This window comes from Egretta garzetta, unplaced genomic scaffold, assembly GCF_000687185.1.
Source record: "Egretta garzetta isolate BGI_Z169 unplaced genomic scaffold, ASM68718v1 scaffold299, whole genome shotgun sequence".
NCBI classification, from domain to species: domain Eukaryota; kingdom Metazoa; phylum Chordata; class Aves; order Pelecaniformes; family Ardeidae; genus Egretta; species Egretta garzetta.
The window spans coordinates 2002231-2014767 of NW_009260696.1; the positions used below are offsets into that span (position 1 = coordinate 2002231).

Here is a 12537-nt window from a genome sequence, read left to right on the forward strand (position 1 = left end):
TCAGGCATTGTTTTATCACAATTTGAAATATATAGCTTTGGAACCAAGAAATAAAAACCAAGAACAACTTCACAAATCATCACATCCAGCATTTCAGTAAGAAATAAGTGATATCCAGCTCTGGCACACACTATCAGGGCTGCACACCTCCTTGCAGGCCATGGAGCACAACCAGACTTTACCTAACTCCCTTTTTTCCCAGGTCACCCAGAGGAGAAACACATAAATCCTCTGGAGAACAGATCCAGGGTGGAAGAAGTTCCACTTCCTGGAGAGACCATTTTCCCTTTGGATTAAGTATCTATCATATTGCCTCCCACCGCATCTGCGGAAGCAAAGCCCTGAACACACCCAGGGTTATTTTGAAGAGTCAAACCCACCAGAGCAGGGAGGAAGAAGCTGCCATGCCCACCTTGCATGGAGCAAAGCCCTTGTGATAGCTTCAGCCCCTGGGGACTGAAGGCTCCTAGCAGAACCCTCCACCACCCATCAACACTACGAGGACACAGCAGTGTCCAGCAGCTTGTTACAAACCTGCAGCACAAAACGTTTGCGCAACGCATCCCCTATCAGAGCCATACATAGAGCTGCAGGGCAGCAGAACTTGCTGCAAGCTGGACTCCAGGGCCACATCAATTCTGTCCTCACCTTCTGCTCAGCCCACAGCTAGAGACCAAAGCCCCAAGCTCATGGACAGCACCTGGGAAGCAAATTAGCCCCCATGGTAATGGCTGCCTCCAACACAGCCCTGCTGCTAAAGAACCAGCATTTACTTCTCTGTCCAGACCCTGCTACTTCCCTGGGGAGTAGCAGACAGGGGTGAGAGCAACCCACCATCCCCTGGCAGATTCCCTTCTCTGCTAGAAGCATCTCCTCTCACACAGAGGTGGTTTTGCCTGCAGAAGGGTGAAACACCTCTTGAATAGCTTGTCAGAGCTGCTTCAGCCACTCCAAGTCAAGCCTAGACATTCCAGCACAAGCACTGAGACCCAGTTGGATTTGGTCATAATACCCTGCTCTCCAGCAGCTCCATGCAGTTAATAGAAAGTTTCTGGCTGCACTTTCCACCCAGAAAAGTATGCCCAGGAGCTCCAGTACATTTCTGCAGGGCCTTAAGACACTAAAAAAAGTCTACACTGCTTGCAACAGCAGCTTATTGGAAAAAAAGGCAAGTAGTACAAAGCCAGAAGTGCTATTTATTGACAGGTTTCAAAAGTAAAAAGACTCAGCATCTTTGCTCCTCTTGGTTTGGATGACTGAGCTCTACCAAGACACCTCCACCCACCAGCTCAGAGCTGTGTAGTGCTTCATCTTCAGAAGTTGAAGTCTTGCTTCTCGACTGAGAAATCATATAGCCCATCCTGGCCAGTCCCAGGCTGCAGCTCTGGATTTTCCTAGGAGGAAGGCAATAGCCATCAGTTAGAGGTTCCGCATCTTAAAAAACCTCAGCTTTTTGCACCAGAGTTTGCCTGAAACTTTTACAGCCACTTACTGGTTTTATTCTTGTTTTAAAAAATTCTGCTGCTGTAACAAGCTGTTAGATCAGCCTGATGCTAACAGGACCTTTGGAGATCAGACCAAGTCCTCCTGTTCTTTACAGCACACTGAAGCTGCAGTGTCCCTGCATCTCACACACAAAAAGCAGCCAAGTCTACAGGCTCAGGCACCCAAGGGAGAAGAAAAAAGCAGCTGGGGTGGCAGCACTCACTCAAATTAAATAGCCTGCTCAGAACAGCAACAAGCCAGGACTGCTTTGGAGAGACGTTCCCCCAGCATCCAGTCCCTCAGGCAGGTGCTGGTGTGCAGGAGAGCTTCCTCCACAGCCTTTGATGAGGACATCCCGTAGTCCCTCTTCTGGGCAGAGGACTAACACAGACATTTGCTCCCTGCTGCTGCAGTTCACATCTATCTACACTGAGCCTCAGCTCCAAGACCTGCCAAATTGCTAAGCCTCTTCCCTGATGTTTCCCCATCTGCAAGACTAAGGCTAGGTCCAAGCATGGCATCCGTCACAGTCATGGGACTCCTGCAACTGCTAGCTGGTGTCCTGGCCTCTTTTTCCATACATTCATTAGCATGAGAAGGGTCAAGTAATCCAAATGCAACCTGAGCGTGGTTATCAGCTGAGTAGGAGGCTTCCATTCATACTGACAAGCTAGCTCAGTTCCGAAGGAGGAAAGTTCTCCACATTTGCTATTCATATCAGCAACTGCAGTAATTCCAGCTGATGCCAGTTTGAATTCCAGCAGCAAGATGCTATCAAGGCATCCATATCTGTTGTGTAACTCATCAGCTGACAACTCAGAGCTTTCACAGACCTTTAAAAGCAACTGGAACAAGCTGGAGGGACTACTCTAGTCATTTAGAGGTCTCTTCTGAAAAATCTATTTCAGCATCCTTAAAGTCTGTGCTTCATTCCAGTGTGCAATAGCTTCATATTTTCAGACGAGAAACAGCAAGAGCTCACATACCTCACCAGAAAAGTATTTCTCTATGATATTCAGTGCAGCTCGGTAGACCATGTTGTTGTCATGGGTTTGCAAGGCTTCAATTTTCTCCAGACCATCAAGCTCTTCCACCAGCAGACACAACCTTTCTGTCTCTCCCAGCTTCTCAGCTGCCTGTGACATTGGATAACCGGGCATCAGTAACAGGTCTGAGATGGTCTTTACTGCAAGACCCTGATCTCCAAGTTGAATGACCACAGTCCTGCATTTACAGCCCCTACCCAATTTATGTTTCATAGAATCATAGAATCATAGAATGTTTTGGGTTGGAAGGGACCACTAGAGGTCATCGAGTCCAACCCCCCTGCAGTCAGCAGGGACACCGCCAACTAGATCAGGTTGCTCAGAGCCCCATCCAACCTGGCCTTGAATGTTTCCAGGGATGGGGCCTCCACTACCTCTCTGGGCAACCTGTTCCAGTGGTTTACCACCCTCATTGTAAAGAATTTTTTCCTTATATCTAGCCTAAACCTACCCCGATTTAGTTTAAAACCATTACCCCTTGTCCTAACGCAGCTGGCCCTACTAAAAAGGTTTTCCCCCTCTTTCCTATAGGCCCCCTTTAGGTACTGAAAGGCCGCAATCAGGTCTCCCCGCAGCCTTCTTTTCTCTAGACTGAACAAGCCCAACTCTCTCAGCCTGTCCTCATAGGAGAGGTGCTCCAGCCCTCGGATCATTTTAGTAGCCCTCTTCTGGACCCGCTCCAACACTTCCATGTCCTTCCATGTTTAGCAGAGATCCCAGGGATGCAACTGCTACGCTCATGGAAGATCCCCTGTGGGATTACTGCGCAGTGGCTTGACTGGCAACCAGATGAGTGAGGCAAACTCTGCTCAGTTACATCCACACACAGTGAGGATGCAGCAGGTATGACCTGCCACCCGCTATTTCACCTGAAAAACCCATTTCACTGGTTCAAAGGTTCTACAAGAAACAGGCTTTCAAGTGAGAGGCATATAGACATCAGCTGGCAGAGAGCAGAGCTGAAATGCCCCCAGGACCACTTGACTTCCCTACAGATGCATTTCTACAAGACCTTCCCCTCTGACCAGCTTGGCTATTAACACATAACATCTTTTCCTTCCCAGAAGGAGACTACAGTCACAGGAGGTGAAGAGGAACACTTTGGGATTGTCAAGACCTTTGGACAACCCAAAGGTGTCCAAGAACAAGTTAGACAAGGTGAAGTCTAACTCTTACTCCTGCAAGATCAGTAGCTTCTGTAGGAGGAGCCGTTCTAGCCACGCAACAGCTCACACCTTGCTGCTCTTAGGGAAGGAACACAAGAGATAATTGCTCTTACCAGAAAAAGGTTTGAAATGGTACCCAGGATGACCAGGATAGTTTTGCTGTCTTTGGCCAAGAGCAGGTTGAGCAGAGGTTTGAGGACCCCAGACTGGACAAGCTCCACCACTTGCTCCACAGTGCCTCCTGTTGTGAAGTTGGCCACTGCCCACACAGCCTCCTTCTGAGCTTTGAAGTCCCCCTGGAAGAGCAGCACAGTGAAGGCACTCCGAAGCTTTAGCATCCCCCCAGGATCAGTGTGAGGTGAGGCCAACCATTTCCCTTCAATTCAGTTTGGGCTGACCCACCTTCACCCCACCTTGGGTGACAGGTAGACACCAAGCCATGCTTTCACACAAGGCCAAGTGCCTACTCATCCAAGGATCCCAACAGCTTTGAAGCAGATTGCTCAGGTGGCTCTTGGGCACATGCTGAGTGCTTTGCAAATGAGGCATCATGGACCTCAGCATTGCTTCTGCAGAGCTGTACGTGCAGCACTGCACCCATCCCTTACCTTATCGAGCAGCTCCACCAGAGGTGGCAATAACCCACAGGTGATGAGTTGCTGGATTTGCTGGCAAGGTCCTGCTGCAATGTTACTGAGCGTCCATGCAGCTTCCTTCTGTATAGTTGGCTTTGCATGTCTCAGGAGACTGGGCAGGACAGCCAAGACACCAGCACTGATAGCGGCCTGGGTCTGCTCATCAGTCCCTGTAACTACATTCCCAATGGCACGGAGAGCTGGAGTCTAGACAGAGATTAAAGGAGATGAGGAGAATCCTTACCTCAAGCAACACATTCCAGAAAGTCCAGCAAGATCCCTCACTAAGTGCTTGATCCTTCAAATAAGGAAAGCATCATGGGTGATTACTGTTGTATTTACAGACCTAGCGTCCTCCTGTTTTGCTCTAAGCAGCTTTACAGTTTCTACCCAGCCTGCCAGCCACAGCTAGCTGGAGCAGAACAGTAGCTTGACAAAACAAGCCATCAATATTGCAGTCTGAGGACACAGCAGACAACACCAGCCACATAGTGTAAGTAGACATGCCTTCCCACTCCTTAGATGTTACTACATTAAGGGACCAGAGGCTGGAGATCACCGATTGTTTCCTACCATGACAGTCAGCTCTGGGCTGCCCATGAGTTCCACCAGCCTTGGGAGAATCCCTGTAGCCACCACAATTTGGATGCGATCATTGGAGCCATCGGTCAGATAGGAAATGGCCCAGCAGGAGTCAGAAATTATGTCCTTGTCCTCATGTTCCATGAGGCAGATGAGGACTGGCAGCATCTTCTTCACCGCATCCAGGGGAGGGTAAGGGTTCTTGTTCCTACAGAGGTTTGACAGTGTCCATGTGATGTTCCTCAGGAACCCAACCTGAAACACAAGGCAGGTGTAAGATCCTCACTGCCATAACAAATGAGGGAGAGGTAGCGCCCTGCTTCTGGTCTCTACAGCTCAGAGATGTTATCCAGTCACCACAAGCAGCCTTCTTAAGGGCTGAGGCTTATTTGAAGAAGGGAGAAGAAACAGGTAAGTGACTAAAAGTGGTAGATTCACCCTCTCCCTCCCCAATATTCGTGTCCAATAACTCCAGCTCTGGTGGTGTGACAAGCTATACAACTAACAAAGGTGCCAAAGAGCTTATTTGTTGGGTCCTTGGACAAATCATAAAGCATTCTTTGGGCAAGATCAGGAATTTGTTTAATATCAGCAGCTCATCATTCTAGATTATGGCACCTCAAGGATTTGATTAAGTTGCATCATCCGGACAGTTCATCCCAGTAAGGATGCTCCCAGGAGAGCACTGCAGCTGTGTTCAACACATCATATGTATACATGAACTGGTGTTTTGTCATGTTTCTTCCACAGGGCTCCCTAAGAGGCAAGGGTGAGCTGGGCTAGGAACAGAGCAGCTGGATAAGTTTGTTCTGTTGTTTTTTTTAAAAAACCCAAACTATCTTGCAACATAACTCACAGGAGACCCAGAGGGTGTTTTCTTAACACCAGCCTGGAAGGCCATAGCTATACCTACTGCTTCCACCACACCTGGAGGCATCAGTCCCACTGTTACAGCTCCCAAGAACTTCTCAGTCCACCCTTATGCTTCTCTGAGCAAGTTCTTCACCCTCAGAGGCCAAGCAAGCAGCATGGCAGGCACCACTGCAGAAAGGCTAGAGAAGAGCCCCAAATTCAGGCCCTCAGGGCTACCCAAAAAGCAGCAGGAGGAAGCTTCAAAGGCAAGTTCAGCCCTTCCACATGCAAGTTTACCTTGCACCAGTTTAATCTTATTCCTAGCCTGAGATGGTCAGAGCTGGATAAGGAAAGCCAAGACTAGAAGACATGGCATTGACTTGAAGACTGTCTGCTTGGCACCCCCAGCTTTCTGCATAGCTAAGAGGCAGGCTCATTAAAAGCAGTTTACAACAAGGTCTCATTCAATTATACAAACAGCTTGTTGTTTATTAGGCAGATGACAGGCCACCATTCACCCAGTGCCCAAGGGATTAAGAGCAGTTACATCAAGAAAAGGAAGGTTATTTACTGGAGTTACAGGTGACACCAGAGCCAGCAAGGGAGGAATCGCATTGCAATTGATAAGAGCATCTCTGTATAGAGGACCATCACCTGTACAGATGAAAAAGGGTTGGTTATTGCCCAAGTCAAGACAGTCAACATCAAACAGCAAGCAGACCTGCAGGCATGCAGCACAGTGGGGTGACCAGGCTCACTCACCAGCCACACACCATAAAGCATATTCAGGCATGGAGTATTTACCAGGTAGACTGGAGCACCATCGTGGCTAGTTTGTGGCAGGCTGACCAGGGATGACACATTCCATTCTCCCTACTGACAACACTAGTAGGTGAGACCACCCCATCAGGATGGAGTCTCGCACTTGGCTTTGGTCAAAACCCTCTTGCAGAACCAACACTGGGTCTCGAAGGCTGCCAAGGCCACGTGAAGGGACTGAAGGGTTAAGGGTTTCAATAGGGGCAGCAGCTCAGAGACAAAGCTGCAGGGAGACAAGGCTGTCTTGAAGAACATAAGTATTTTTAGCTCCCCAGCACTGGCTTGGGCAGTGACCCTCTGCATGCCCCCAGGCCTGGAGACCTCTGCTTACCTGCAATGTTGCCCAGTGCCCACACAGACTGCTCACTGATGTGCATGTGTGGAGAGGACAGGAGGGAGATGAAAGCTGGGATGGCACCACCCTCCACCACTGCCTTGGTGTGGTCAGAGGTGCCAGAGGCGATGTTAGTCAGTGCCCAGGCTGCTTCGAACTGCAGAGGAGCATTGTCAGCATAGGTCAGGAACTCAACCAGTCTGGGGATGATCCCCAGCTCGATGATCTGATTGATAGGGGGGTCCTTCTGCCTGGACAGCATTCTCCTGCAAGAGAGGACACCACACAGCCTGCCACAAGAAGTCCTGTGTGGTGCCATGACAGACCATCTCCCTGTGGCCATGTACAAGGTCATGGCTTGCAAGGGAAGCAGCACCTGTAAGAGATGCTAGTTCAGCATCCCATGTCAGCAAACCCCAGAGCAGAGGAGTTGCCATAGAGAGCCTTCTGCAGAAGGCCCATCTAAGAAGATGCTAAAGCAACAGCAGGGTGTCTGTTGGAGTGCAATGCTTCACACAGCCTTTTGGGACCACGACAGCATTATTCCATGCTCCCCACCTTGCAGGAGTTTGAGACAGTGAAAAAAAATAATCAATACCTGCAATTTGTTCTCTTACAGCCTGTAAGCCTGGCTCTGCTGCTCCCCAGCTCAGGAGCACTGGCCAGCCCCACACAGACCAGAGCTCCCATTTAAAATGAAGTTTCACAGACTACTTTTCCAGCTGAAAACCAGAATCACCAACTTCCCGCTGCCATTTCCTGCCTCACACCAACACAGCAACACATGGAGCTGCCCGTGAGATGGGATCAGGGCACTGATTGAGTCAAAGAGAGACAGAATAAGAGAAACCCTTTCAGCCAGATCTGCGTCCCAGCCTGGTTTGGGAATGGTGGCAGAGGGTAGCATGGAGGTGTGAACCCAGGGCTGCCTTAGTGCTGCCACTGGCCCCCCACAACAGCTCAGGGCACTGTTGGGGCACCCCAGGTGCAGGCAGGCTTAGTTTGGGCAGGCAGAAAGCCAGCTCCATGCTGCACAGCAGATTAGGGAGCTAGTCATGACATGCCCCTTTAGGAAGGGTCTGCTCTGGCCAGCCTCCAGTAAACACCTTGGGAGCAAAGCTTTTGGTCTGCTCCCCACAAGCAGACACCCTCACAGCCATTGGGAATGGTGCTGGTCCCCTGGCACATGGGCAGGTCCCTGGTATGGCAGCTCAAGCCACCCAAGGAAGCACCAGCAGCAATGCACCCTCTCCCAGACCCTCAGTAGACATCCCTGCTGCCAGCTGGGTGACAATGACACCCTGTGATCCCTCCCACCCTGACCCAAGCAGGGACAGCCCTGATCAGTAGTGACCCTCACAGAACCAGGCTCTCCAGCCCTTGTCCTGCCCAAGCCTTCAGCCCTTGGTTTCTTCCCAACCTCTTCATCAGCAGGTAGGGTCCAGCATGGTCCCTGCCCCAGCACAGGCATAGCAAGGTGGGGGGCAGCTCCAGGAGCCATGTCCAACCACACAGGTCCCTGCCACAGGCACTGCCCAGGACTGTGTTGGAGCCAAGCAAAGCATGCAGGGCACAAGGGAGGCACCAGCTGAGGTTCCTCAGGGCAGTTCAGTTACCAGGCTCCTTCCCCCTTCACCACACCTTTAGGGAGCTCCTCAAACAGGAAGAAACACCTCCTGCAACAGGACCCACCGCAGCTCCATCAGCCACCTCCCTCCCAGCACAGAGCAGCCAGGCAGCATACCTGGTAGCCTGCGTAGCCTGCAGCTGCAGCTCGGTGTTGCTCCCATTCACAGCTTCCACAATTTCCTCCAAGGACAGCTGAATAATCTGTGTCACAGGGAATGATTCAGAGTCAGACAGCAAGCCAGGACTCCCTCCAGTTTAATCTCCGCAGTCAATCAGCTGTCTAGACCCAAGTCAGTCACCACTTCATATCTAAGCAATGTCTATTCTTTATGCAATGCAGTTTCGAGGTGAGGCAGAGGAAGAGAATCCACAAAAGCCTTCGAGGCAACTAATCCTTATAATCAAGCATGGAAAGAGTCACTGACACACCGTAATGGGCCTGCAAGCTCAGTAATTACCCCTCGCTGTGCAAGGAGCCAGACAGGAGCTTCGCCAGCTCCCAGTGAGCTGGAGCACCAGCCAGTTCTACCTGCCATTGAGGGAAGCCACACAGGACATCATCTCCAGGCAAAATAACACAGAAGAGGGGCTAGACAGTCTAAAACACTCCCCAACATGAGGCACAGTGGTCAGGAATGGCACTGGCTCTTTCACCCCAGTCACCTGAACTGGACCTGGAGGTGATCCAAGTAGTAGATGATACCTACTGCACAAGCCATGCACTGCAGCACTGATCCTGCCCAGGTGCAGAGTACCCAGCACTCACCTCATTTCTTTTTTCTTCTCCCGGAGAGAGATTCTCATCTATCAGATGGAATGAAATACTCCTGCGCTTCAGGATCTGCTCATCCTTCTTGGCCTTTCGCAGCTCAATGTTCACCTCCACTCTCTGCCTCCGCAGGGCCTGGAGGGGAGGAGAAGGCAACCACCCTGCCAGTGCCTGCCATCACCCAATTCCCAAGGAGCTCAGCTCTGTAACCCTCCACCCCAAATTTCCTAAGTGAGAAAGGCAGAGCTCCAGCATCTGTTCTCAGGCAGCTCCTTGCCATGGCTTGGAGAGTTACGTAGGAGATTGATGGGATAAAGCCTCTCCCTTAGTGCCTCCCAAGGACACGGGCTGCTGACTGAACCAGCAACCAGTGGCTGTTTTTAAAACTTGATTTGCTGAACCTGAGAGGCAAACCCTCATCTCCTCTACTGGCTTAAAGCAAGCTGACAGATCCCATGGCCCAGCATCCCACACCAGACCCCTCTCCGCAGGGATAACTGCTGCCAACAGCTCAGCAGGAGGGGCTGGACCATCTTTCTTCCCCATCACAGCTCAGTCACCCACCCAAACCTTGCATCCCCCTTACCTGTGCCACCACCCTCCTCACAGCCCAGCCAGCCCCACACCACATCTCAAAAGCAAACTGAGCATCCCTGCTGGCAGAGCCATCCCCCCTGCCCTGCTACCCTACACAGGTAGATCTGGGGCCAGTTGCCCTTCAGAAGCCTTCATACCAGCACCTGACAACAGGCAAACCCCCAGCAGGCTCTGCCGCTGTTGGAAGGGGATGGCAGAGGTACTTACAGCCACATCCTTCCCCTTGTTCTTGAACTTCCTCATCCGCTCGCTGTGCTTCTTGACAACTGGCATCCTGGCAGGCTTGAGAGGCACTGGCCGAGAGCCTTCACCTGTTTTTGGGGTTCAGGGCAGGGTCAGGTCACAACTGCACAGCGACATCCACCTCCATCCACAGAAGGGTCTGGGGGACCTCCCCCCAACAGCCTGGGCGACACATTTCCCACCAAGGCTGATGCTGGAGGTCCCCTGCCCTAAGCAGAGCTCAGTGGGATCCTCCCACACTGCAGCTGAGCCACCAGACTGAATGCAAGCACAAACCACCACTTAACACCGGGCTACAGAAATTACAGCTGCTGCTGTAACACCATGAGGAAGCTGGACACGCTGCTTCCCATCCTTACAGGAACACCACCTTCCCCCAGTTCTGATCCCAGGGCTTTCAGGTCTACTTAGACACACAGCCCAAGCCTGGCACAGACTCTTTCCTCCAAAAGCATCAGCTTAAGGTCTGACTTAAGGACAAGTAGCCACATCCAAGCCTGCTCTCTTAGCCCATCGCACAGCCCAGCTTGGCTTCCTGCACAGGGACCCCCAGCAGGACACAAGGTCACACACAGTGACATGAAGCAATGAAGTTCAACCAAGCAAAATGTTCTCCTGGAAACCCAGCTACTAGTAAGGATTGCCAGGTGAAAAATATTCCATGGGGACAGAAAAAAACAATTTCTAAGCCTCTCCTAGTGAGAGCCACAGACATGGACACAAACACAGCCAAGAGCAGACCTCTGGACAGTTTTTGTCAGAAAAAACAAGGCTTCCACCCAGTAGAAGCAGGTGTATTTTCAGAGCAGGCAGACACCACCCAGGGCCCCCTAAAGCCAGGTTGTGCCTAAACACACTCAGGTGGGTGCATCATCACCTTCCCTCCAGGCTTACAGCCAACACCTGGAGCTCAGATCAGCCTCCAAGAGCTCCCCTTAGTCCATCTTTCTAAATTTAAGGTTCTTGACAGGGTTTTTTTTCCATCCTCTCTCTCTTCCCATTTCCTGCTCCAGCAGCCAGGGCTGGGCACCAGCAGCATCAGCTCTTTACCCCACCACAGCAGCCACCCACCAAGCTGCCAACCTCCCCCCGCTCACAGAGGGGCCAGGATGAGCCACCTCTTGGCTCAAGCCAGTTGTAGCCCATAGCCTTAAACCCTACCCTCAAGAACCACTTTACAGCCTCCCTTCCCCCATTTCCTCTCCAGCATAGGACCAGGGTAAGACCCCAAAAAGCCTCTTCTTTTTGGGGAGCTTCCTGCACCCCCATCTCAGCAGAGGTGCACCACAACCCACACCAGCCAAGAGACCCAGCACAGCCCCATCAGATGGGATGGAACAACCAAGACACCCAGCACAACAAAGCAAGCCACTCACCCCAGCTCCCTCTCATACCCCATCACCCTCCAGCCGCTTCTTTTATTGCCCCCATGGAGCCCCGTACCGCCTGGTTCCACCCCACCATTGGGTCTTCCCAGGACAGCCCCCCCGTTATCTCCAGCTGCTTCCATGCCATGGCCACCTGGATGCACCTGGAGGAGGATAGATGGTGATGCCTTCCCTCCTGCCTGGGCCACCCTGCTTACCCCTCCGTACCTCTCCCATACATTTATGCTTTGCCCACTTTGGCCTTGTTTGTGGCCAGACCCTTCATGGAAGATGCCAGCCTGCACCCATACAATTTCCCATGACATGGGGGACAGTCAGGGCCCTGCCTCCCCGTCGCTGTGCAGGGGATGGGCAGCCTGGGGATGCCCCTTTTTTGTCCAGGTAGCTCAAAGGTCCTTGTGGGTGGGAGAGCAGCCTTGGGTTAGTGGGGACCAGGACCATGGAGCCAGGCGGTAGCTGAGGGGAATCAGCCGAGCGGAGGGGGCAAGCAGGATGAGACAGGATTAAAAAGCTTGGAGCAGCAGCAGGAGCTGAGCTGCTGGCTGGTGCAGCTGGGAGCCTGGCAAGGCTGCAGCAGGAGCGTGGAGAGAAACCGAGCAGGAACCTATTATCTCCATGAGTCCTTTAGATTTTGGCACGGCCTCTTACCATGCTATGTTATATGCCCATCACAGTCTCCATCGGCTTCAGTCGAGAGTTTGCTTGCATTTACGGAGCCCTCATGCCAGTGACACGCCAATGCTCAGGCTGCTGGCACAGCTTGTCCTCCTGCCCGTGCCACCGGGGACAACAGCATCCCTGCCCTCAAAATAACCACTCGCAGCGGGGCTTGGCTACGGCGCTACGGGCAGTTTGGGGGGCTCTGAAGTGCTGAGGGCATCCTGGCTTTGCAAGCCCTCCAAGCCATCGCCCTTTTTGGCAAAGCCCCGTAAAACCCACTCCGTACACCTCCCTGTGGGCAGAGGTGCCAGTCGATGGGGAGAGGAGGAGCA

At 51.9% G+C, this 12537-nt stretch overlaps 1 protein-coding gene across 1 annotated transcript; it reads right to left on the reverse strand.

The window, feature by feature from the left end:
• Positions 1-1313: 1313 nt before the first annotated feature.
• KPNA7 (karyopherin subunit alpha 7) lies at positions 1314-10187 on the reverse strand. The gene is made up of 10 exons (XM_009645912.2): positions 10122-10187; positions 9315-9452; positions 8664-8749; positions 6917-7185; positions 6338-6420; positions 4906-5169; positions 4306-4539; positions 3811-3993; positions 2472-2621; positions 1314-1394 (listed from the first exon to the last, which is right to left on the reverse strand). Exons 1-10 carry the CDS (start codon positions 10185-10187, stop codon positions 1314-1316), a joined length of 1554 nt encoding a protein of 517 aa, XP_009644207.1.
• Positions 10188-12537: the final 2350 nt, after the last annotated feature.

What these genes read in the sequence shown, in the direction of transcription:
- KPNA7 (XM_009645912.2), bottom strand. Translation starts at nt 10,187, where the DNA reads ATGCCAGTTGTCAAGAAGCACAGCGAGCGGATGAGGAAGTTCAAGAAC. An exon ending in CAGGCTACGCAGGCTACCAG is followed by an intron (nt 7,186 to 8,663) that starts GTATGCTGCCTG and finishes CCTCTCTTGCAG; the next exon opens with GAGAATGCTGTCCAGGCAGA. An exon ending in GGCACTGGGCAACATTGCAG is followed by an intron (nt 6,421 to 6,916) that starts GTAAGCAGAGGT and finishes TCATCTGTACAG; the next exon opens with GTGATGGTCCTCTATACAGA.